The sequence below is a fragment of the Haemaphysalis longicornis genome, unplaced genomic scaffold (genome assembly GCF_048455015.1).
Source record: "Haemaphysalis longicornis isolate Haplotype H1 unplaced genomic scaffold, Haemaphysalis longicornis Haplotype H1 scaffold_2, whole genome shotgun sequence".
NCBI classification, from domain to species: Eukaryota; Metazoa; Arthropoda; class Arachnida; order Ixodida; family Ixodidae; genus Haemaphysalis; species Haemaphysalis longicornis.
Window position 1 is genome coordinate 285755240 of NW_027526295.1, and position 24024 is coordinate 285779263.

Here is a 24024-nt window from a genome sequence, read left to right on the forward strand (position 1 = left end):
ATTTGTTATTGTAGTCTTGAAAAACAACCCCGAAGTTAAGCGGTTAAGTAACACTTGGTAGAATGCATTTATTTATCACCCCTATGTAGGAAGTGTAGCTTTAATGAAATTATTGTATGCTTTATTTTAGTACTGGAATGCCTGGTGACAACACTTTGGAGTTTGCAAAAGAAATTGGCGCTTGTTCTTGTACCTGCTTTATATGAAATCATTATGATAGCACTTAGACTTGATGGTCTCCCCCACCCCACACATTTCACATGAGTTCTAATTCCCAAAACCGAAAATGCCACCAAGATAGCACGACACACACACGCGCGCGCGCGCGCGCGCGCGCGGCGGAAGTTTTCTTTTTATGTGCATTTTTGTTCACTGTTGACCTTAGAAAGCGCAAATGGGTTTTCATGCTGCTTTGTGCTACGAAACGGCGCAGGGAAATGCGCAGTTTGGTCCGTTTTCAACTTCCCTGGTATTGAGTTATATGTACCTATATGCTTGTCAATGTTCACAGTGCTATATTTTTGTCCCTTCCAGTTGATTGAATGCCTTTTGTTGCAAATTGAAATTTGCTGTATGTTTCATTCTTTGTTATTTTGGTTTGTAACCCCCCCCCCCTTACTGTAATGCCTTCGTGGCACTGTGGATAATAAATACATAATAACTTCTACACTTAGAAATAAAAAGTGGAAATCGTGGTTAGAGAGCGAAGTGGGGTGTTGGACATCAGACAAAGGAAGCGGCTCTGCAGCGCTTGTTAATTTACATGTTGGGGGTCCGTTCATTCTGCCTGCGTTGCCCAGCGGCCACTAAGCGCGCACGGTACGTGATCACCTGAGCAAAGACGACGCGGAAGAACGTGTCAAGCTGCTTCTGGCGATGTTGCAGAGTGATGGCGCCGCGCAGTAGGACACTCTCCTCCAGCTGCCTCCTCTCGTGGCCGACGCCGATTTTGCCGAGAAAATCTTCCACGCGGGCCACAAATGACTCCATGTCGTCGTTCGAGTCGAACTTGAGCACCTGCGCGGGGCCGTGAGGCGAAGCGAAGAACGGACAGAATGCGTGACGACCGCTTCAAAAGCAGCCAGGCCTAGAAATTCCGGCCCAGCACTCAGAGAGCACAAAGCGTCGTACTACTAAGCATCCCCCCTGTCCATCCACCCTGTCCGCAACTCGCTGCAGTCTGCCCCGGGTGTGTACCCGACATTCACCGCGCGCTCCGAATGGACCTCGTCAGTGCAGGACATGAAGCGAACTTCCCTGGACTCGTTGATCTCCGCTGCCCGGGGAGTGCGTAGGGCTGGGTGTGCAGCCATAGGCGACATCGACTCCATCTGATCTACCCTTCTTTCTGCCTTACACCCTTGCGGTGAGACTGCGGGACCCTCGATACTCAGGATCACTGCATTTGACAATGCCCACTAAACCCATTTTCCCCCTTCATTGACTGGGCGTGGGCGTTGTGCAGCTCGGACTGCGAAGTCCAGGCCACCATCGTCCAGTGAGCAGCAGCAGACACCCTGCCGCTGCCACCCGCCAACGAAATCGATCAGCCCCCCCCCCCCCCCCCGCTTCCGGCTTACTCTCTCTCTCTCTCTCTCTCTCTCTCTCTCTCTCTCTCTCTCTCTCTCTCTCTCTCTCTCTCTCTCTCTCTCTCTCTCTCTCTCTCTCTCTCGCACCCACCCACATACTTCATCACTGAAGACGGTAGAGGGAGCCAGTTGCAACGTTAACGAGTTGCCATTTCATCTCTTACATCTCAAGAGAAAACTTGAGTCATCATGTGCCCCCTTGTTCCATGAGAAATACAATGAATACTAAAAGCAATAATAGTGAATCCACAGCGTGGATTTGAATTAAGTTGGTTGTATACGGAAGCAAAAGTCAAGATGAAGTAAACGACCAGTAGAATTTCAACGTACTTCCGTCAGTCTCTAATAAAATTACGCCATTCACATATTGGTGCTGTACCCCGTTAAAATTCATATAAAGCGCTTCCTGCTTTCCAGTTGAAATGTTGCGTATTTCAACATTTTCCTGATGCGAGACTTACTTTTGTTGGATCATTCTTCGTTCAATTCAGATTCTCAAAATTATTATTAACCGGAATTCGATTGTGTAATGCAATGCATATCAATCATTTAGAACTTACTGAGAATTTTCCTTTTTTGCTCTGTAATCTGATAACGACGTCACGGCAGATGCTCGTTCGAGCTAAAGGACACTCTCAAAAGTACCAGCTAGGGGCGCCAGACCTAACTTAGCATTCATGCAAAATAAAGCTTTCCCGAAACTAAATTCCCTTCAGCAGCAATTTCCAAACCATAGCCTTCAACACGGTTGCAAAAGAGTGTTAAGCTGAGCCGGTTGCTTTCCTGTCCCGACAGTCATTCGGGAAGAGACTAGTAATGACGGAGAATAAGAGGCTACTTTTTGAAGGCGGTATTCTGCAGCGAGGAGAAATTCCGCGCAGTGAAACTGTTGGTTTGCGAGCGCGCTGCACACCATCCACGGCGGTGTACGGGGCAAGCTTGTGCCCGTACCAGGTCATACTCCCTGGGGACTCGGAGCATGAAGAAGAAGCGGCTTTTGGACGAAGCCACCAGGAAGGTGACCGACTGGACATTCTTGAAGTCGATGCTGCGCAGGAGGGCCCCGCTCGCCGCGTTGGCCAACTCCAGGGCCCGCTTCTCGGCCATCAGGCGCGCCACCACGCTCCGGTAGGCCGTGCGAGGTCCCTGCCACTCGCGGACTGCGTTACATGCATGGCGCACTCGTCAGGCGCTGCACGGGAATAGAGAGTGTGCGACGGTACGGACTCACGGATGGCGGTGTCCTTGGCGCCAGAACGCGAGCGGCGCTTGTTCAGCTTCTTGCGCTCCTCCGCCACCAGGCGCCTCCTCCTCGACGCCAGGAAGAGGAGCAGGAGCACGCAGCCTGCGAGATCGGGTGAAGAAGACTTTGCGACTCTCCTGCAAGAACTCTCAAAAGATTTCCCCGCCAATGGCGTTCCTTCGTTCGCGGTCGAACGCCACACATGAACACAATTTTGGCAATCTGCCTTTCTAATTGCAACTCTCACTTGCGAATACAGAGAACACTGTGAGTGGAGTCAATGGTCTCGACTGTTTTCGCTACTTATCCTGCTCATTCTTCTGCAGGGAAAACTAAAGAGTTCAGAGATCTGAGACATTGTTTAGGAGCGAAGCCCCTTAGGGGCTCGGGCTGCCGGCATCTCCTGTAGTCATCGTCATCTCATGTAGTCACTGTACTAATGAAACACCACGACACTCGTTTTCCAATGCATCGCGCTACGACGTAACGCGTACTAAAAGAAAAGTGTATAATTGATCAAACCGGTTCAAAATAAACTAACGTGATTTAGAAATTTGCGGAACGCTCCCTGTCCGCTTCATCAATCGTCAAGCACAAGCAGCAGCTGCTTGTAGAGGAGCTGTAATAATTTGTGTTGCACTCAAGTACCCACCGATTCTCGACGTTCGGCCTGATCGGGTCGGGTGGTCGAACCAAGAAAAGGCATACTTCCCTGGTGCCGTGCCTCGTTGATCACCGAGGATGAGCGCCCAGGACGAGGCGCGAGCATTTTACTGCGCTTGTGTTGACCCGGCCACTACCCCAAACTGGGGCAAATGGAGCATGCAAATTGCTTAAATCCAGTTCAACGCAGGAGAGGGCGACACCTCCTCATCAAGCGCTCTATTGCTCCTCTCACCGGCGCTTCTCCGGCGCTCAATCAGCGCGCGCCGTGCGAAAAGAGAGGAACTTACAATCTTTGAATACACTTATACACTGCTTGCTTCGCTCCTCCCCCGGTTTCACGTTAGTGGAGATGGCCCGGTATCTTTTTTTTTTTTCCTTCACCGTGCGTTTCAGAAAGCCTCCGAGGCTATTTTGTTTTACTGCCCGGAATGGCATGCTTTTTTCTCATCGAGTTAGATCCGAGGCTTCCTGCTGTAGTCAACTTTAACCCAAAACCCCGAGGTTGCCATAACCAACTTTAATGTGCCACGCTGCTTTTAAAACTATACCTCATTAGGAAGCAAAAGTTCGGCTAAAGGACTGTGAGGTGATATAAGATGAGACAGTCACGGGCGAAGAAAAACCTGTGAAGTTTTTAGCATCACCGCTGAATTTAAGATCCCCGTGAACACAGACCTTAGAGACGTGCTCAGAATTGAAAGTCACGTATGAATGCACTCTCACCGACGACGAAGAGCGCCAGGCCGAGGAACGTGAGTGCGTAGGATATCTCGCTCTCGCTGAAGTAGTCGAACGTCTTGAGCTTCGTGCACTCCTCCACGCGCGAGCTGTTGAGCGGAGGCAGCGCGTAACAAGTGGTCGTCTCGTTGTCCACCGTGGTGCAGTTGTACTTAACAGACAACTGTTCCTTGCACGTCGCATTGAGGCCTGGGTTGACTGCAAACGCACAGGCATACAACACTCAGCCCGGTTCTGGACATGTGTTGTGCATGCTGCCCGCTAGGTCGGTTGAGCTTTAACGCCCGTGGAGCGATCCCTCTTAAAGTGAGACGTCCTCAGGCTAGCCGTCCAATGTTTTGTGGTCGCGAAAGGTGAAGCCCAAGATAGTTTGCAAAGCACAACAAATGAAGTTTGGGGAGGACGTTGGTCGCTGGGGAGGGGTAGGAGGAACCACACGGGATTGGCTGACAGGTGGAGAGGAGGCTCTCACGCAGAGATGAGGAGGATAACATGTGGTAAGAGAGAGGGGGACAAGAAAAAGAGAGATGAAAAGGTAAAACTGAACGTCCTGGAAAAACACGTCAGACTGCAGTTGGGAAGTATTACTGCGGTTGGTAAACTTCGGTTATGCAGATTTCGGGAAGGACGTCAGGGTTTATAAACCGCTTATCGGTAGCACTGCTCTGTTTTAGAACTGTTCTGGTGGGTGCGCACATGGTAAGCGTTAAGCTACCTGATGGTTAGCTACGTGGGTGGAAACGGTGGGCTGATCGAATCAAGGGAACCTAGCGATTCACCGTATACATTTATTGTCATTGTTGGGGTGATCCTTCATTTGTAGCTGCTTCCTCGCTGTCGTTCAGCAGAGTGAAAATATTGACGGCGCATTTTGTTCGGTGCCGGGCTTCCCTCCGTATCCGGAGCTTTACTGCATCTCGCTTCATTCTGCGTCGCTGACATGTCGAGTCGAGCTGATTCAAGCCCACCAGAAGCAACAGGCTCCAAAAGAGGGAACGCGAACGAGGGAAAATTGAATTATGCACACATCAATTGCATCCATCATGGCAGGAGTGAGAGAGGAGGCGAAGAGCGTAAGCAGTGGTGAGAGAGGGCGTTATGTGGAAGGGGCGGCAGAAGTCTTTCGAGGACATTTCCAGCGAAGCAGGCTGATTCACGGCCATTTTTTCTTCTCATCCCTTGGTTGAATGGACGGTGGGAAAGGTGATTCAGCTTCATAAATCGGGAAACAAAAATTCACCTCTCAATTACCGACCCATTTCGCTTACAAGAATCCCCTGTAAAATACTTGAACATAATCTTTTTTCACACCTCGTTAATTTCTTAGAACCAAATTCCTTTTTACGCAGTTACAGAATGGCTTACGCAAAAGGTACTCGTTCGAAATACAGTTGGTGTCCTCCACGCATAAGCTTAATGTCATGCTTGATGGCTTATCATTCGCTGATTGCATATATTTAGACTTTTCAAAAGCATTTGATGGGGTGTGCCATACGCTACTTTAATGAAAGTTACATCAGCTTAACATTCAAACAAAACTTATTGCATGGCTTGACATTTTTCAAACTAATCGCTCACAGTTTGTTCCGATTAACAACCAAATTTTTAATAATACCGTCATACAATTAAGTCTGACACAAGGTTCTGTTCTCGGCCCTCTGCTTTTTCTTACATAATATACACCATTTGACATCGTGCGCTTCATCTAACATGAATTTGCCGACGAATACGTGGTGCTCCTCGATATAAGTTGTGATGATCACTTAAACATCCTTCAAGCTGACCTAAATTGTATATCGGCTTGGGGCTTAAAGTGGCAAATAGAACTTAATGTAATAAGAGTAAGTTCACGCACGTATGTATAAAAAATGACACATTACCTGTTTACTACCTCTATATCATCGCCATAGACTCTGTTGCTTCTTATAAATATCTCCGTGTTAATATCACAAGCAACCTCACTTGGTCCGCTAACACTGAGCAAGAATTATTAACGATGTTAGTCTCGGCTACCTCAGACACTTTTGCTACGGCGCCATCATGCCTCAAACTGTTGTTGTACAAAACGCCTATCCGGTCTAAATTAGAATACGCCTGCTCAGTTTCTGGTCCTTCCCTACACAATCTCATTAACCAACTGGAAATTGTTCAAAACAATTCTGCTCGTCTCATACTAACTTTAACCAAACCGCCAGCGTAACTGCAGTGAAATCTACCCTCAACCTTCAATCCCTAGCTGTTCGACATAAAGTTCTCCAACTTCCTTTGTTCCACAACAAGTTTACCCCCACCCCCTTCCCCATTGTACGAACAACTCCTTTCTTCTGCCTCTCTTGTGCGTCTCATCCAGCCTAGATCCTGCCCACAAAGTCGGCATTTCGTCGAGCCGAACGAACGCTTTTTTTTTTCACTCTTTTATTCTCCGCACAGTACCGTTGCAACGGAATCCCCTTCCCTCACTAACGGCAACCATAGTAGATCACACGCTATTTAGAAATGCCATAGTCAACACTGTATAAACTATGCCTTGTTATGTGCAATTAAGTTTACAGGCTGCCTTTATTTTTTTTCCCTAATATTTGGTAAAGATGTGTTTTATTCGTATTACCTTTGCTGCTTTTTTGCCGTTAAACTCATGAATGTAACCACTCCCCTCTATAATGCCGTTGGCCCTCAGGGTGTTACTAATTAATTAATTAACCGTGTTTTCTCCCATTATTTGCCATAACTCGCACTTGCACGGTATGTATGAGCCCTGCATATAGCAACAAAAAAAGTTACCGTCAGATGGCAGGCGGAATGGGTTTAACTGGATGTCTCCAGGATTAATGCTGGTAGCAGTCATGATGACGTCATAAATCCTCAGTTTCTTGATCTTGTCTATCATCTCTTGGGAGAAGAAACTGAATAGGAAGAAACGAAAGCAGAGATTTTTTGCTGTGAAAAAAGCGGAACATATAAAATGAAAATATGATTGCGCCCATAGCCGCGAAAGATACTCCTGCACATCGCAAGGCATCTAAAGCATACGAAACCTTTCAAGTACAAATTAAACAGCAAGACGCGAAATTGACTTCAAACCTTTTTTGCTGCATGTAAACCCTAGAAACAGATGCTTGGGACGATGCATGTGCCAAAACTGATTGATTTGATTGTAGGGTTTAAAGGAGTACTGACACGAAATTTCAAAGCTGAGATAACTATGTAAAACGCTTCCTTTTTATCAGGAGATATCTCCCAGCAAGTTTCAACAGCAACCGTTCAGCGAAACATATTTAAAATCCATTTTGACCTTCGCCCGCACGAGAAAGCCCAGAGCGGGCCGACGTGACATCATCTGCTACGTGCCCCAAACTGCCGACGTCGGGGCTCCCGTGACGAAGCCGACGCGCTGGCGGTGGTTGGCGCGCGCTGCTCGGGCGTGTGTTCACGTCATGGTTTTGGGACTGACGTCATGCTGCCCGGGCCTGTGGGGACGGCGAAGACCTCGGCCGGTCTGGGCGCGCGCGTGCGCTCGCTCGCGCGCGCTTCCAGAGAGGCAGCGATACGGCAAGAATGGTGACGCCATGTGATACATGCTGTCATGGCGGCCGCTCGGCGTTTTTTTGTCGAAACCGAAACTGGCACGAATAAACGACGCCGTAAATGAATGTTTACGCTGCGCTCGACCGTCTAATCTGTCATTCTATGATTAGTGGGCTGGTAGGCACGCATAGCAGCGAAAAAAACGTAACATAAAATTTCGTGTCAGTACTCCTTTAACGCGCCGACGCAACGCAGGCGATGAGGCACGCCGTAGTGGAGGGCTCCGGATTAATTTTGACCACCTGGGGATCTTTAACGTGCGCCGAAATCTCGTACACACGGGCGTTTTTGCTTTTCGCCTCCATAAGAAAAGCGGCCGCCGCGGCCAGGAATCGAACCCGCGACCTCGTGCTCAGCAGCGCAACGGCTTAGCCACTGAGCCACCGCGGTGGGTTGTGCCAAAACTTCAACACTGACTCTGTAATAAGGCAGTGATGATGAAAAAGACCTGCATGGTAACAGAAGGCCGCCAGGTGATTGCTAGAAAACCCGGCATTGCACTCCGCTGATTCGTATGCCTATATTACGCTAACCACTTAATGTTTGCTTTATGCGCGCGACCTCTTCTCTTCAGTAAGCAAATAAATGATCACGCTTATTCTACGCTAAGAAATACTGCGAATACCCTTGAGTACGTGCGGCTCAGGTTTACATTTGTAGCAGCCTGAAATTACTTATGAATACAGACGGCTCAAAACTTTACGTGTTTATCGTTTCAACACCAGCAAGGGACAGTGCACTCAAAACCTATTGCGCAACTGAACTAGCTCGTTCGGGGCGCCTCAAGAGTATTGTGCTCACAGAACTCGCTCTAAAACTGCCCGCTGTAGTTTCAACTAGGAACGATGAAATTTATGGCTATGTTGTTTTTTCGCCGAGTGCAGCGCTGCAGCCGAGCTTAGGCCGCTCCGGAAGAGAAAGAGCGCGGCCGCTCGTCGCTCCCGCCGATGGGCCGTGGCTGTCGGCATGCAGGAGGGGAAAGTTCGGCCTCCTGGCGTACCCGGTTCCGTTGTTCTCGAACCAGAAGCGGTCCCCATCGCGAATCCTGCGGAACTGGTCACGGATGATCTTCTGGAAAAGGGGTCCGGGTCTGTCGCTCGTCTCCAGCAGCCCGCCCACCCACATGTCCACGTTGTCCGTCGAATTCCCGTACAGCTGGGGCAGCACGGTCTCGAACAGCTGCAGTGCGTCATTAGCACTAATTACAGGAGCCAGTGTTCAATACAAGAGGGGCCATCGACTGTATCTACGACGTTACGATGCCTCACGAACTTTGTTCTGTGACTGGAGCGTTCGTCCCGTCCGTATAAGTTCCCGTCTTTTTGGCGCTAGAAAACATGCCCCAGTTATCCCAGTACCAGCTTACCCAACATTCCGCACTAATTGTTCCGTAAGTCATAGCCTCGCACAGACAATACGTTCTGCGCTCTTCCAATTACAAATACAGAATCAATTTTATGCGGTAATGAGCACTAAGTCAATAAGTTGCAATTCGATGGCCACGATGAAGAAGGAATAGGAAGGAGCAACAAATGCGACTTCGAGGAACCCGTGCGCCTCTTCCGACACATGCCTGTGGGTTCTCCCTGTAGAGGAGAGGAGAGATCCTCTGGCCCATCTCGGTGAAGGTGCTGAAATCCGGTTCCAAGCCCAGCAGACGACGAGCCGTCTTGTAGTCGGGAATGGCGTGGTCCCTTCCCCTTTGAATGTTCACTGCCATCAGGTCTCGTCGGGAAAACTCCAGGGGTCCGAACACCCTCCCTGCGTTGGCCACGTTGGCAGAGGCATTCAAATGAAAGGTAATCGGCACGACACATTAGGGAAAAAGTGTTAACAAGTACACAGGACTATCATGCAACCTTAACAATAATTGCATAAACAAATGCGTAACCACATCCGTTCTTATACGGCTATAGACCGATGTATTCTTAAGACGCGAAAGACGTGCACGCGTGTGCGTGCGAGCGCACGTGTGCGTTCGGTTGTGCGTTCTTCTGGGAATGATATAAACTTCGCCGCTGCAAAGCTAAGCGCCGATGCGCGTGTGCACGGGCCGTTTAGATTTGCAGCCACCCATTCGATATTTGCCAACCCGTCCTTCAAATCTGCATACACACAGCAGACGAAAGGCGAACTTTGTTCTGTCGAAAAACAGCGCATAAGTCAAAAATGCGTCTTTCTGTTTATGTCCGTCCAAGAGTGAAGGCTCCCATTCGGGTGAACCTGATTGGGGCGGCCTCCGGAGGCTCGGTCATCTCACCCCGCAAGTCCTCCACAATGACGTTGTCTTCTCGCTCTGCCGCCTGGGAGCTCAGGCCCATGATCATCGGCTCTATGCCGCCGTCAAGCAACGCCTCCTGCAAACGTAGCAGCAATCTTGAACTGAGACTGCTGTTTTTTGTTCCCGCAACTTAAAAACCCAGCAAAGCAAAACCGTTCAGAAATGCTGTAGCTATACCCTATAACTTTGACACTACATAATTCCTTCTAACTGCGACCAAGTATTTATCAAGGCACGTTTATTGTCCCTGTCTTTGCCACGAAACCTTAGGGCGTCTAGAGAGTAGACTATCACGGCATTCACTATAGCTTCACTGCAACTCACTGACGTCTGTGAGTGCTTGTTAGAAAATACGAAACTTTTCTTTTGCGATGTCCCCGTAAAGACCGGCTCTGTTACATTCACAACCATACTGCTGTTTCTTTTCACTGGAAAAAGAAAAGGGTTCTCATTGATCCAAATTGCTCTGCGCGGCGACAGCCACGTGTGCGGCTAGATCAAGCGCGAAGTATGAGGCAGTTCTTTGCAGCGTAAAAGCGCTCTGTGCAGGCAGCTGGGAACAACTTGCGCTCTTGGGCAGCTTGGGAAAGACCACTGAGCAACAGAGTCTTCTGCGAAGAAACTCCGCCCACGCTGATGCTCGGAATTCAGAACTTATTCCTTGTGCAGAGCGAGCAGATCAACAAGGCGCGAAGGAAACAAGCTGGCAAGAAGCTGCAGAAATTCAGAGAAGTGTCTACTCATGCGTAGCATTCTTATGCCGATTGTCCAGAGTGTGAGTTCTTTACAGCCAAGTGCGGCTACGAGTAGCGAGAGATGTTGCATTTTATTCTTTCTAAGTTTTTTTTGTTTCTTTTCGCCAATGATGTACATACACCAGGTGATCAAAATGAAGTCCACGGGTTTTTTTTATTTTTTTTTATCAAGCCCTTAGATTTACGTGAAGACCACCTGTAGAGTGAGGTTATGCGCCCAGGGGGACGCAGTATTAGGTGGTAACTGTTGATGTCAGTGGCTTAATTAACCAGATTTGAATCATTAACTTCTTAGTGGCTGCAAAAGGCAGGCATGTTTGTATTGAAAAGTTAGACGCAATTGTGTTTCTACGCAGTTTCATTTGGGAGAATACTTCTAGCGTTATCCGGGCTCCGAGATATCGAACAGCGAAGTTTAATTGCCGTTCGCATGATTACGCATTCTAGACAGTGAGGACCGGCGCAAAGCTCCGCCCTTTTGTGGCGCGTATGGTGTTTAGTTTGACAGCGGGGTGGAGGCATAGGCAAAAGGGGTAACTGGCACCTCTTCAGTCTTGGCTGGCGTTACCGCAATCTGCAGCACTCGGAACCGCTATCGAAACACTTAATAAAAAGGTAGGAGCTCGGCTCCGGTCCTCACTGCCAAGCACGCGTAATTATGCGAACGACAATTAAACTTAGTAGTTCAATATCTCGGAGAACGGATGTGCTAGAAAAATTCTGCCAAATGAAACTGCGTATGACACAATTTATCCTAGCTGTTCAATACAAACATGCCAGCTTACTGCAGCCAGTAAAAAGGTAATGATTCAATTTTAGTTAATTAAGCAACTGACATCAACAGTTACCACCTAATTCTGTGTCCCCCTGGGCGCATAACCTCACTGCAGGTGGTCTTCACGTAAATCTAAGAGCCTAATTATAAAAAATCCCGTCACCTTAATTTGGTCACCATTCATATACCATTATAGCCTTCATATACCATTATAGCCTTTACTTCGCAAACTGTTTTTCTTTTCAACGATGGGATGTGTGCAGCAGAGTTGGTTCCATTTGCGCTATTTTTATACTTATTTCCAATGTTTCTTTGTGGAATTCATTTGTTTATTCGTCGGTTTTTGGGAAAGATGCATAAGATGCATATTTTTGATTTTCTCAGATCATTTTTGTGAAAATTTTATTTTTCTGTTTTTTCTTAGTTTTGGTTTTTCAAAATCTTGTTATCTCCATTTACGCTATTGTAACGATTCAAGGTTTTACTTCCGCCAAATCTGCATTTTTGTGGCAATGCAGGCCGTTACGTGGTCCTGGCTGTGAGAGTACTCGGCAAAGAATGCTACGCATTAAGTAGCGCACTGATGCACAAAGCACAACCTCGCTTTCAATAATAAAACAGAGCTGATTTATATTGCTGCGTGCGTGCTAATCCGATGCGGTGGAGGCAGTTGGGAACGTAATAAGAAAATGCAGCGCAAGACGACACAACCAAGTCGCTGTCTATCCTCTTCTGATCTGTTGCTTGCGCTCTATATCCAACGTGCTATTCCGACCCTACAACCGATCATCTATTCTAACCAATCCTCCGGGCCATGTCACGTGTGCATTAGTTCCGATCTTTGTGTCGGCCGGTTTTCTGTATCTTTGCCAAGAAATATGTGCTCGAGGCCCCTCTTGCCACACAATGTTGGCGTGCTTAGGCTCTTCTGTTACTGATTGTTCTCCTCCTTGCCTGACACTCCCCCCCCCCCCCCTCACTTTTTTTTATTTTGTTACTTTGCCTGTACACACAAATTTGAGATTTTTTGCTAAAAATGACTACGTTATTCGTTCGTGTTCCTTTGCGCTAATGCAACCTGAGCAATCAGAGGCACAACGACGAAGCGTTTCTACCTGCGGGTTCCAGAAGGAGTTGCAGGTGCGCACACCTCTTACGGTGTGTTTACTTCCGCCCATCTCGAACGTCACGTTGTTCACCGTGCAGTCTGGCGCAGCGCTCCTGAAACAAACAACAACAAAAAAGAAAAAAAGCGCCGGAATGAAGCATCGTTGATGAGGACAGCCGTTGGTACGCGCAAAGGATTCAAAGTTTCCGACCTCCTGTACCCGCCCGACGTCACCAGCGTGTGTCCGAATCTCATTGCAGCTGACTGAAATTCCGTCGCAATGCCTGGATCGATGCTCGAGTCCCAACCTGAGGTGTTCGATGCCAAGCGTCAGGCACGGCCGCTAAAACACTTGGTGAGAAAACTTGCCTTTGTAGGGGTCGAGGGGTTCTCCGAGCCACTCGCGAAGCCAATCGTTGATTATTATGTGCTGCGCGCAGAAAAACAAATCATGTATACACCCTTGAGCGCAGGATGTATTCACACGAACGTACGCAGAGAGAGAGAGAGAGAGAGAGAGAGAGAGAGAGAGAGAGAGAGAGAGAGAGAGAGAGAGAGAGAGAGAGAGAGAGAGAGAGAGAGAGAGAGAGAGAGAGAGAGAGAGAGAGAGAGAGAGAGAGAGAGAGAGAGAATGCTCTTGAATGTGAACTGGTGAGGTTATCCCTGCTAGGGACAAGGCTTGCTACACCAGATGGGGGTGGGGAGGGGGGACTACATTGAGTGGTGAATATCAGACATTAGGGTTACAGCAGGAAGAAGACAAACATTAAACGTTAAAAAAAGGACAAGAAAAACAAGAGAATGCTGCCAGCAGAGTCCGGACATAAAAATACAATTGAAAAGGAAATCGTTAATGGAAATGCTGAAACAAAATGAAAAGTAAACGACGGGAAAAAAATTAGTAACAACACCAACCCAAGAAAAATAAATAGATGAACGCCACAGTGCGAAAGAGTAGATATCGTGACACACTTGCTCTGTCTGTGATCTAGAGAAATTTGTCCAGTTCAGTCTCTCGTAGGAACTGGAGCAGAACTTTTGTAACTAAGGTACTGTAAGCACTATTGGTCCAGGGCCCAAGAAAATGACGGAGGTTTAAATGAACGGCACTGGCTCAGTGGAACAACAATTCAGAGGTGGTTTGTTCGAGTCCTATGCGGGGCGAGTGCATCTTATTTTCTACATTTTCTAATATTTCTAATCTTTATTACTGCAAAATAAAGAATAGATAATCAGACGTTGCTATTTTACGCAATCTGCCAATGAACGATCATACGTGACACCACTGTTGCAAGATTTCCCGCGTTATGCCATAAAAAAAAGTTATGTAACTTTTTCAAAGCAGTAATATTGGGCTGCAATTTTATTTTATTGTGAAGACATGTCTATGGCTCGGTCCCCGGGATTTCTTTGTGTCCATCAGCAGAATAAGCTTCGCAACAAAGCCATCTTTTCTTAAAATGTCCTTTAGTTCTCAATATAATGTATATCTAAACAAATCCCACTGCGATTGGCCATTAAGGCGACCCTATCATTACGGCGGGTTTCATTTAGTTTTATCATAATTATTTCACCCTGCAGTTGCAAACAATAAATCCCATCTGCTCTCGGCTTCTACGGGAAAATAATTTTACAGAAAACGGCTGTAAGTCCGCAATTATCGGAACTATCATGAAAGAAATTTTTTGGGGTTGGACTGCTTAAACGACCACCTAGCCATCTCGGCCGGCATCGTGGATAGCTTTTAGTCGTAGCTACAACGTAAATAGCATGAAGCCACCACTCCTAAGCCATTCAGTAGCAGCCAAAGCCACCGTGAAATGTGCAGCCCACGTTTGCTTGCTGGTTCAGAGGAGCTACAAATCTGTGTTTACCGTACAAAAAAAAAAACGCTGTAATAAACTCGTTATTTTACTGGGAGAAAGAGGGCAGCGTAATTGTGCTTCCTCGTCCGAAGGCCGCCAACGGCAGTGCGTCACCTGGTGCACAGCGATGACAAGTTTCCTGGCCTCGTTGAAGATGCGCTCCTCGTTCCAGATTCTCAGGGATGACGAGTTGGTGGATCCCGCCCCCGGAGTGCCAAACCTGTCGCACATCCTCTGGGCCACCGCGTTGTGAAAGCGGAACCACAAGGTGCCCATGGTCAGGAGGAACGTGTTCTCGTTGCCCCGAGGATTGCCGAGGCCTGCAATCGCCACACAGATGGCGCTGCTGTATAATCGGCAGTACTTGCGGCTCTTCGCTCGCTAAGCCGCGCCTTAAAGTGAGAGCGCGAGTACGAATGGGCGAAACCAGTTAGCAGGCATCCTTTGAAGCATAGCCCTAGAGACGTCGTTTCTTGTGTTTGCCGAAATCCTTCTGCTTAAGAGGAGGGCCCCAAGCTCTGTTTACGAAAGGAGTGTGCTACAATATTTTAGTACACATCATGCAAGATGCCGGACTTCACCTCAAATCAAGAACAAGACAATACCTGACTGATAAGCCCGCATCGGAGAAGCTGGGCAAACCTCGGCCAGAGCTGCTGATGAGATTTTGGTCCCATGCGATCACCGGTCACGTCCAAACCACCTTATCACGATGGCCTTGTTCATATAGGAACAAGGCCATCGCGATACGGTCAACGATTTTAGCAACAGAGCTATTTTACGGCTGGCTTTGACGACAGCCTCTGTTGGTATCCTGTCACGCCACCTCCCGAGCAGGCTTCTCCGCCGCGCAAAAACAGGTTCCCAGTACAGACAAATTAATTTTAAAGATTAATAAAGGCCCTAGCCGCCTTCATATGACGGCTCATATTGCACCTAAATAAAGGTCTTCCAAGCAAGATAACAAGATGGAAAGTTGGGCGAGTTGGTGATGATTCATCTTGAAAACAGGAGCGGAAAGACGTGTATTTATTTTCTCAGTCAACGTCTTTCCCGCGCCTGTTTTCAAGATGATTCAAGACTAGCCAGCAATGCAGTTGTGTTAGGAGGTGAAGCCGACTTTTAAAAAAATCTGCGTGAGCTTGGTTTTTGTAAGCTGGCTTTCCCACATTTCCTATTACGCAGTGAAGCATAACCACCTCTCGAGTATGTATGATTACAGAAAACGGCTCTAACTCTTGCGTTATCAAAAGTATCTGGAAGGAAATTATATGACAGTTAGCTGCAAAGACGACTCTACCATTACGCCGAATTCAATGTACTTGTCGTGACTTGCTAGCTCCCAGTGAAGTGGTGAACGGTACGGGATTGCTGCCTGCTGCCAATACATGGCCGTCGACGGAGGGAGTGTGGTTGCAGAAGACGGCTGCAGCTGTTCTGCTGGGACTATCCGGGAAAGAATTGTGCGACAATTAGCCGCTAAGACGGCCCTAACGTTACGGACAAGAAAGAAGCCGAAGCTAGGCGGAATCTCCGTTTCACACCAAGTGTAACTGGGTATAGTTTCTTTTCTTTATCTCTTTGGACCTCACTGCGCCACGCGGCCCTGCCCCCGGCAACGAGTGAGCGGCGAGGAAGGAGACTCACGGAAGAAGCGCGCCACGGGCCGCAGGCGGTGAAAGCGCGGCGGCGGCGGGTTGGCCATGGGCAGCCGGATGCTGTTCTCGATGGGGAACTGGCCGCCGTGCGACGACGCCAGGCGGCCGCAGCTGAAGGAGCGCAGCGTGTCGGCCCACGTCTTGGACGTCCCGTACGTCAGGCCGCCGTCGATCCAAGGAGTGATCTCGTTGATCTGCCACAGAAGTATGATCGTAAGGCGCTGTCTACCGCAAGGTTCGTCCCGGAAAAGGCGTCGAGTAATGGCAAACACAAAAGACAGTGACAGACTAAAGATAGCAGAAGTTTGCTGCCGTCTTTGTCCAGACTATCGTCAACTGTGACAGTGTTCATGGCTAGCGAAGTGCCCACGGTCATCATCATCATCATCATCATCATCATCATCATCATCATCAGCCTATCTACGCCCACTGCAGGGCAAAGGCCTCTCCCATAGAGTTTCATACAATAATAACTAGAGGGGAAACTGGCGCTACTGTCAGCGCGAACACGGCAGCGGCGCTTACGCTTCAATGGGAATGATTCTGGAACCGGATTGCGTAGGATCGAAACAGGCCTATGGCTGCGCAAATTGTGCTTTTTTGACAAAAAAAACTCTTATTGCCCAGTTCTCAGTTAACAAATTACATGGCAAAAAAGACGGTTAGTGACCAAAAACTGGTTCTGTACGAAATAAAACGGCGCGTTTAAATAAAAAGCGGACGTGGAGTCGAGGAGGTTTATGGAGCAGGTTTGCCATTTGCCGCCAACTTATACAGCAAGGCGCGGACTTCTTTAAAAACTATTTCTGAAAGTTTCAGCGCTGGTAGTTTGTAATACGAAGAAACGTTTTGTGCTCATAAAACCAAGAAACCGATTACCTTTGGAGAAGTTATTCTTGCCTGAATTAGTGACATTCATCAAGCCGCGTTCCTATCAGCCGCCGGTACTACTGGTCTACGCCGTAGGAGCCGGCGTTCGCACGAAAGGTGTGGCTGTTCCAAGCGATTCGCAACCATCGTCAGCTCGACAATACATTGCTCTGCCGAATGATCAGCGCCGCATCTGGTCGCATCTCTTAATTCGCAGACAACTTCACCGCACAGCGCACCATCATTTGTGTTTTAGTGCTCGCTGTGCCGGCGATATGGATTGATAACCCACCCAATTCGCAACTCCGGGTTATAAAACATTTCTACTCATGGCGGCATCAGTCTGCGTGCGGCATTCAGTTCAAGGAGAGACGTATTTTTTTAATGCTTTTGAATTTTGAACGTATATTTTGAACACACCGCGTAGGGAAATGCGTTCATAAAAGTCCAAAACGAAACGAAACTGTCTGCACGATCGAATCCATAGTAACTTCCGCAAGCCATCGAGCGCCAATCCGAATCCAGAACTACCCGTCACGCCCATTGCGGTGGACGAGCGCAGCGCCAGATTCCTCACTAGTTGTTATTGTATGAAACTCTATGGCATCTTCCATTATTCTCCAATTATCCCGGTCCTGTACCCATGGTAGTTGAGAAAAAAAACGCGAGTATGAATGCGTTTGATACCAAAGTGCGCGAAAAGATGACTGACTTGAAGGTATCGTTTGCACAACTCTGCCAGTCGATTGATTGTAAGGTTTAACTCGCCGACGCAACGCAGGCGATGGGGCGCGCCGTAGTGGATGACTCAGGATTAATTTTGACCACCTGGGGATCTTTAACGTGCGCCAAAATCTCGTTCACACGGGCATTTTTGCTTTTTATCTCCATAAGAAAAGCGGCCACCGCGGCCGGGAATCCAACCCGCGTCCTGGTGCTCAGCAGCACAACGTCTTAGCCACTGAGCCACCGCGGCGTGTAACTCTGCCAGTACTCTCCCCGGCAATGACCACATGCAGCGGTGGATGGCGCAGGGAACAAGTGGGCAACATATAAACTGAAGCGTCCAAAGAGGTGAACGCCTGTGAGGCCATTCCATGCCACCATGTTGAAACACAGTACTGTCCGCTGGTTATAACTCTAACATGTAGAAGAGGAACCAGAAAATAGCACAGAGTGGTTGTTCGTGGTGCCGGAGGAACACGACTCAGACAGAAGGAAGCAAGCAGTTCTGCGTAAGGCGTTCACAAGCAGTCGCACAAGCCGTCGATACCACGGAGGAGAGAGAACACTTCTTTTTTTTTTTTTTGCAGTTTCGTGACGCCGCTGCCCATGTAGATCTTCCCGGCACACGTCAATATTTTCAGTATGCGAGCGAATGAAAGCGCACCGGCGTCGCCTCACCTGTCGCCTCGGGTTGTTGGGCGAGTTGCCCGTCCTCACGTCGTAGCGTGTCCTGAGGAAAGGCATGGCGGCCGCACCGATGTTTCGGTACTCGTGCCCTTCCGGGATCGGAATGTTGAAGTACTCCGGTGGGCACCCGGACCTCTGAGCGTCCAAGATCTCCTCCACCACCTGTTGGCCTGCGCAGAGGAGACACCTTCCTCGAAACCCGGGGCCGTGCAGGCCGACTAGAACAGCGTCAAACATGCACGGTGGCGATCTACACGACGGGAACGCTGAAATCTCATCGGTGAAAAGTCGTGAGGGGTGGTAGCACAAATTCATATGGAAGCGAAGCTTGCTATGTCTGACTTGTGGCGGTGTTGGAAAAAACGCAGTGCGGGAAAGCCAACATTACATAATTGGAGGGCACGTGATGATAGTCATGATGATGATTAAACGAGAAGCTTTCGTCGATACAAATTCAACGCCCACAATCCAATGATCTAAACTCCGAATCTACGACAACGCTTAGCTAACCGAATCAGCACAATCAGGTGACCCATTGATAGAAAATCATGACATCACATTCGGTTAGCTCAGCGTTATTGTAGATTTGAACTTCAGCTGATTGGATTGTGGACTTCGCACTTGTACCGGAGAAAGCTTCGCGTTTCAACCATCTTCCCTCAAAAAAGAGGCGTTGGATTTTTTTTTTTTTTTTTTGCGTAACTAAAATTTCTTTTGCGAGCCAGAATTCGCGTGCAACCAGCCTCAGAGGCTAAAAAGATGTCTCGCGGTATTTTCGCCAACTTTTTCTGTTCATCCCTAACATCGGCACACAGCAGTGCGTGGAGCCTCTGGCCAGCTCCGAGCGCACGTTGGCATGCAGGGAGGGCAGCGCAAGCAGGCCGCCTGCAAGGCGTCCTGGACTGAGGACGGGCGTCCTAACATCGCGCTTGCTGTTTGCAACAAGGCGTGCTCAGTGAACCCCCACGAAGGCCGCCGAAGGGGCAGCAGGCTGCGCACGTATATCTTACCGAAGAACACCAGGAAGGCCGTCTTGCCCGTTCGCGACAGGCCCTCGCCAAAGTTTCCCTTCATGGTCATCTCGCTGATGGTGAACGGGTTGGGCCGGTTCTGGCCGCTCGGCCGGTACGAGCCGTCCGAGTACTGTGCGGGAAGCAGCCGGATCAGGTGCCCGTCTGGGTAAAGAAAGCGCACGCGGGAGTCAGTGTGGGCTCCAAACGGGCCCTCCAAGAGCGCGAATGTTCTTCGGGGCTAAAAATAGGTGTAATAGCCTTTAAAGGTTCCTGTAAAAGCAGTAGAAATACGGTGCATGTACGAGAGTTATTTTGTTCTACCCAGAGGCACCCGCCGCGGTGGCTCAGTGGCTAAGGCGTTGCGCTGCTGAGCACGAGGTCACGGGTTCGATTCCCAGCCGCGGCGGCCGCTTTTCTGATGGAGGCGAAAAACGAAAACGCCCGTGTGTACGAGATGTCGGCGCACGTTAAAGATCCCCAGGTGGTCAAAATTAATCCGGAGCCCTCCACTACGGCGCGTCTCATCGCCTGCGTTGCGTCGGTGCGTTAAACCCTACAATAAATAAATCAATCAATTCCTTCAGAACCACGCGTATAAAAAGCAATATTGACAAACTGCGGCTCAGTATCACTGCAGGCGTGCACGGCAACATCGTCTCTCTCTCTCTCTCTCTCTCTGAGTCCAACCTTGGCATGCAGGTAAGGAGGGTTGCCTGCTCCGGAAGTAACCCTCCTCCGTAATACTCAAGAAGCTACACTAGGAAGGTTAACCGTTCTAGGAAGGCTCTTGGGGACACAAACAGCACTCCCTCACCAGAGAAGGATGTGGCCAGCTTGGTGTAGTAGTTGGCCACCACCTCCCATGACTACCCAACTCAACTCTCTGCCCTCAGTCCCCAGCATCTGTAGAGCACCGTTCCACGGCGGCGGTCAGAACAGCTATACAGCAGAGAGTGCTAAGAATCTCTGGGTCCGGACAGGCCGCCATTGGAACTTGACCCTGGCAAATTTCAAAGCACGCATCCTGTTTACCGAGGGAAGCTTAGCTGTGCTACTAGAATAGTTCTCTGTGACATTAAGTGGGATATTGTAGGGTTAAGCGAAGTTGGAAGGACAGGAGAAGGCTTTATGGAACTCACTAGCGGGCATATTCTGTGCCCCAAGAGAAAAAGAACATGGAGTGGGATTTTTAATCTACAAAGAAATAGCAGGAAACGTGGAGGAGTTTTTCAGCATTCGCGAGAGAGTCGCGGCTGTTGTGATCAAGCTAAACAAGCGATACAGGTTAAATATAGTTATACCAGGGGAAGCTACTGAGAGTACAAGCTCAACTTTCGGTGTCCCACTAGTAACTAAATAGGAGGTTGGAAAGGCTCTAAAAGGCACGAAAACAGGAAAAGCTGCAGGTGACGACGGCATAACCGCACATCTTTTGAAGGAGGGAGGAGATACTGCACTGGAAAAGCTTGCTGTACTGTTTTCGGAATGCTTGAAGACTCAAAAAGTGCCCATAGCCTGGAAAAACGCCAACTTTATTCTGATTAATGAGAAGGGAGATGAGAAAGAGGTCGACTTGAGGTCGACCTCAATATTTACAGACCCACCAGCCTACTCTCAGTTGTTTACAAACTCTTTACCAAAGTTATGGTTAGTCGCATAGGTGACAGCCTGTATTTCCATCAACCCACAGAGCAGGCTGGGTTTACGAAAGGGTATTCAACCATAGATCACAGCCTTGTTGTCAAATCAAGTGATAGAAAAATCCGCAGAATACGATAAACCCTTTTGCATGGCATTTATAGACTAGGAGAAAGCGTTTGATTCCGCAGTCACCGAAGCCGCTATAGAAGCCCTAAAAGATCAGGGAATCGAGGAGATCTACATAAGACTTCTAGAAGGCGTATATAAGGAATGCACGGGCAGGACAATCCTCCACAAGCAAAGCGATAAATTCGAGGTCCGAAACGGAGTAAGACCGGGAGATACCATATCGTCCAAACTATTTGCAGCATGTCTGGAGGGGTCAATGCTTAGAAAGCTTGAGTGAAAATACCTGGGATTAAATATAAACGGGGAATACTTGGGCCATTTGGGGTTTACGGACGACATAGCCTGAGTAAGACTGTGGAACACCTGTACACAATGCTTGAGGAACTATAATCAGAAAGCGCGACAGTGGGGCTAAAAATAAATATGAATAAATCTAAATCAATGAGGAATAAGCATGCCGAAAACATCCTATTCAGCTTAAGAAACGAAACGCTAGAAGAAATAAAAGAATGTGACTACCTTGGACAGGTGGTTAGTGCTGACCCCAACTACGAGAGAGAAAACCGGAGCAGAATAGGTATGGGTTGGGAGCACTCAGCAAGCACTCCCAAATAATAAAAAAATAAGCTACCTCTGTCACTCAAGCAGAAAATCTACAACCAGTGCATACTGCCGGTTATGACATACGCAGGTGAAACTTGGCACCTTGCTAAACAACTAGAAAGCAAACTTAGGTCGGCTCAACGGGCCATGGAACGATTAATTTTAGGGGTAACACTCATGAGGGACAGAAACGAGCTAACTGGATAAGAGAACAAACTAGAGTAGAAGTGTTTGTGGTTCAAACAAAAAAAAAGAAACGGGTTTGGGCTGGCCATGTAGTAAGACGAACCGACCAGGGGTGTAGGGAGGGGGGTCTCAGGGCCTATGGGGCCTCAGCGCCCTCTCCCCCTCCCCCCGAAGTTTTGTCGCTCTGTCATGCACGGCGACCAAGTCAACCACCTGCACCGGGAAACATCCTAGGGTTTTGTCTTGAACCCCAGGACTCCTGTCCGGAAAGCGCACCTACTCTCCCTTAGTGGGCCGTCTCCGTCCTGGCATGCCTAACTCCTGTGCAAGGCCTTAATCCCCGGAGGTGTTCTGCGAGCTCGCGCTCCGCGACGCGACGGCGAGTAGCGGCTCAGGACAAACTAGGGATGATTCGCGGGCGAAACCGCAGGCCTATCTGCTTCAGCACCTCTATGCAACTACGGCCGCCGCCGGAAACCAGCGCGCTGACGACTTCCGACTTCGCCCCCCCCCCCCCCCTCTAGACATGCGAATTTACTTCGAGTTTGCTGCTGTGGTGTCGTTCGTGCGGAAAAATGATCTATTACCACAGCAACCAAGAAAAAGTCCCAGCAGCGAATTCGCAGATAAATTCGCACCATGTTGAACGGGCTTTTTGTATAAATTTACACTTTGTTCCCAGTGGAACTTTTGTTTCCAGTGGCACTTTTGTTGTCCTGAACGTAATATCAGAGTTTTTTTCACCCGCAACTGTACATTTTGACGGTTTTGTCGTCTGAGTAATTTTGCTACAATTATCCGCAGTACACGATGCTCCTATGCAATATGGTGCCGTGCTTTGCTAGTTTTAGATGAATTCGTCCTTTACTTCCATGTTTCTTGCTTCCATGTTTGTTAAGAATGTACGTTTACATTTGATCTACATTTCCAGATTTATTTAAGTGCTATTTCTTCTTACGCAGACAAAACAGAAAATTGCAAGAAGTGATAGCATTTCTGCCACAATTTATAAACATGCGAATAATTTTTTATGTAATATTTTGGACAGTTAATAGTTATGTATTTCGAGTTAGTAGTTATAAATTTCAGTTAATAGTTTCACTTATCAGTTATGTATAGTACCATCTAATAGTTATGTATTTATTATTCATATTTTTAATCGCCTGAAAAATCATACGGAGGAGGTCAAGGTGCAGTCTCAACCCCTCCCCCCTTCCAAACAAAATTTCTGGCTACGCCCCTGGAACCGGTGGATAATTAGGGTAACAGGGTGGATGCCCAGAGATGGGTCTAGTCAAAGGGGAAGGCCATCAATCCGATGGAGGGATGAAATAATAAAATTCGGGGGTAAACTGTGGACTCGAGCAGCACGGCGCAGGAGTGGTTGGAGGTCAGTGGAAGAGGTATCCGTCCTGCAGTGGACCTAAACAGGCTGATGCTGATGCTGATGATAACGATTATTATTATTATTATAGTTATATCTATTCAAACTTATTCAGGGCTCAGTGTCTTGTGAAGTGCCGCTACAACATCTTCCACTCTATGTGCCGAAGAAGTTGACCAGGCAACATGATGCTTTTCATGATCCGAAAAGTCTGCGTGGCTTGTGTCCTCTGTTTCGAATGCCCTGTTTCTACAACCGGCACTCTGAATACTTAGATATATTTATGAATTCCCCGACTCTCTTTCGCAAGCATGTCCGTGAGCTTGTTATGCCATAACTTTACGCTGTTTCATTCTTGTCTTCATGATGTACAGCCTCCCAAATTTTTAATAATACAGCCGCAAAAATAGGCAAGGGTACGCGCGCCCGCATAGAACTATCTGCTGTGGGAGCGTCGTCTGCTCCGCTGTTCTTCTCAGGGCAACACACCCCCTGTTTTTCTTATCTTGCAAGGCCGTTTCG

General features: G+C 48.3%; 1 protein-coding gene across 1 annotated transcript in view; it reads right to left on the reverse strand.

Moving 5' to 3' along the window:
- Nucleotides 1-24024, reverse strand: part of LOC144170795 (dual oxidase 2-like) — a gene marked incomplete at its 5' end in the record, with an annotated part of 57723 nt that overhangs the window by 20605 nt on the left and 13094 nt on the right. Inside the window, 15 exon segments of the mRNA XM_077700802.1 lie at nucleotides 832-1017; nucleotides 2541-2749; nucleotides 2821-2934; nucleotides 4222-4434; nucleotides 7018-7139; nucleotides 8822-9000; nucleotides 9395-9582; nucleotides 10082-10178; nucleotides 12748-12853; nucleotides 12952-13048; nucleotides 13110-13170; nucleotides 14720-14925; nucleotides 16253-16457; nucleotides 18538-18716; nucleotides 19557-19721. Of these exon segments, the coding sequence (XP_077556928.1) occupies nucleotides 832-1017; nucleotides 2541-2749; nucleotides 2821-2934; nucleotides 4222-4434; nucleotides 7018-7139; nucleotides 8822-9000; nucleotides 9395-9582; nucleotides 10082-10178; nucleotides 12748-12853; nucleotides 12952-13048; nucleotides 13110-13170; nucleotides 14720-14925; nucleotides 16253-16457; nucleotides 18538-18716; nucleotides 19557-19721 (2327 nt within the window).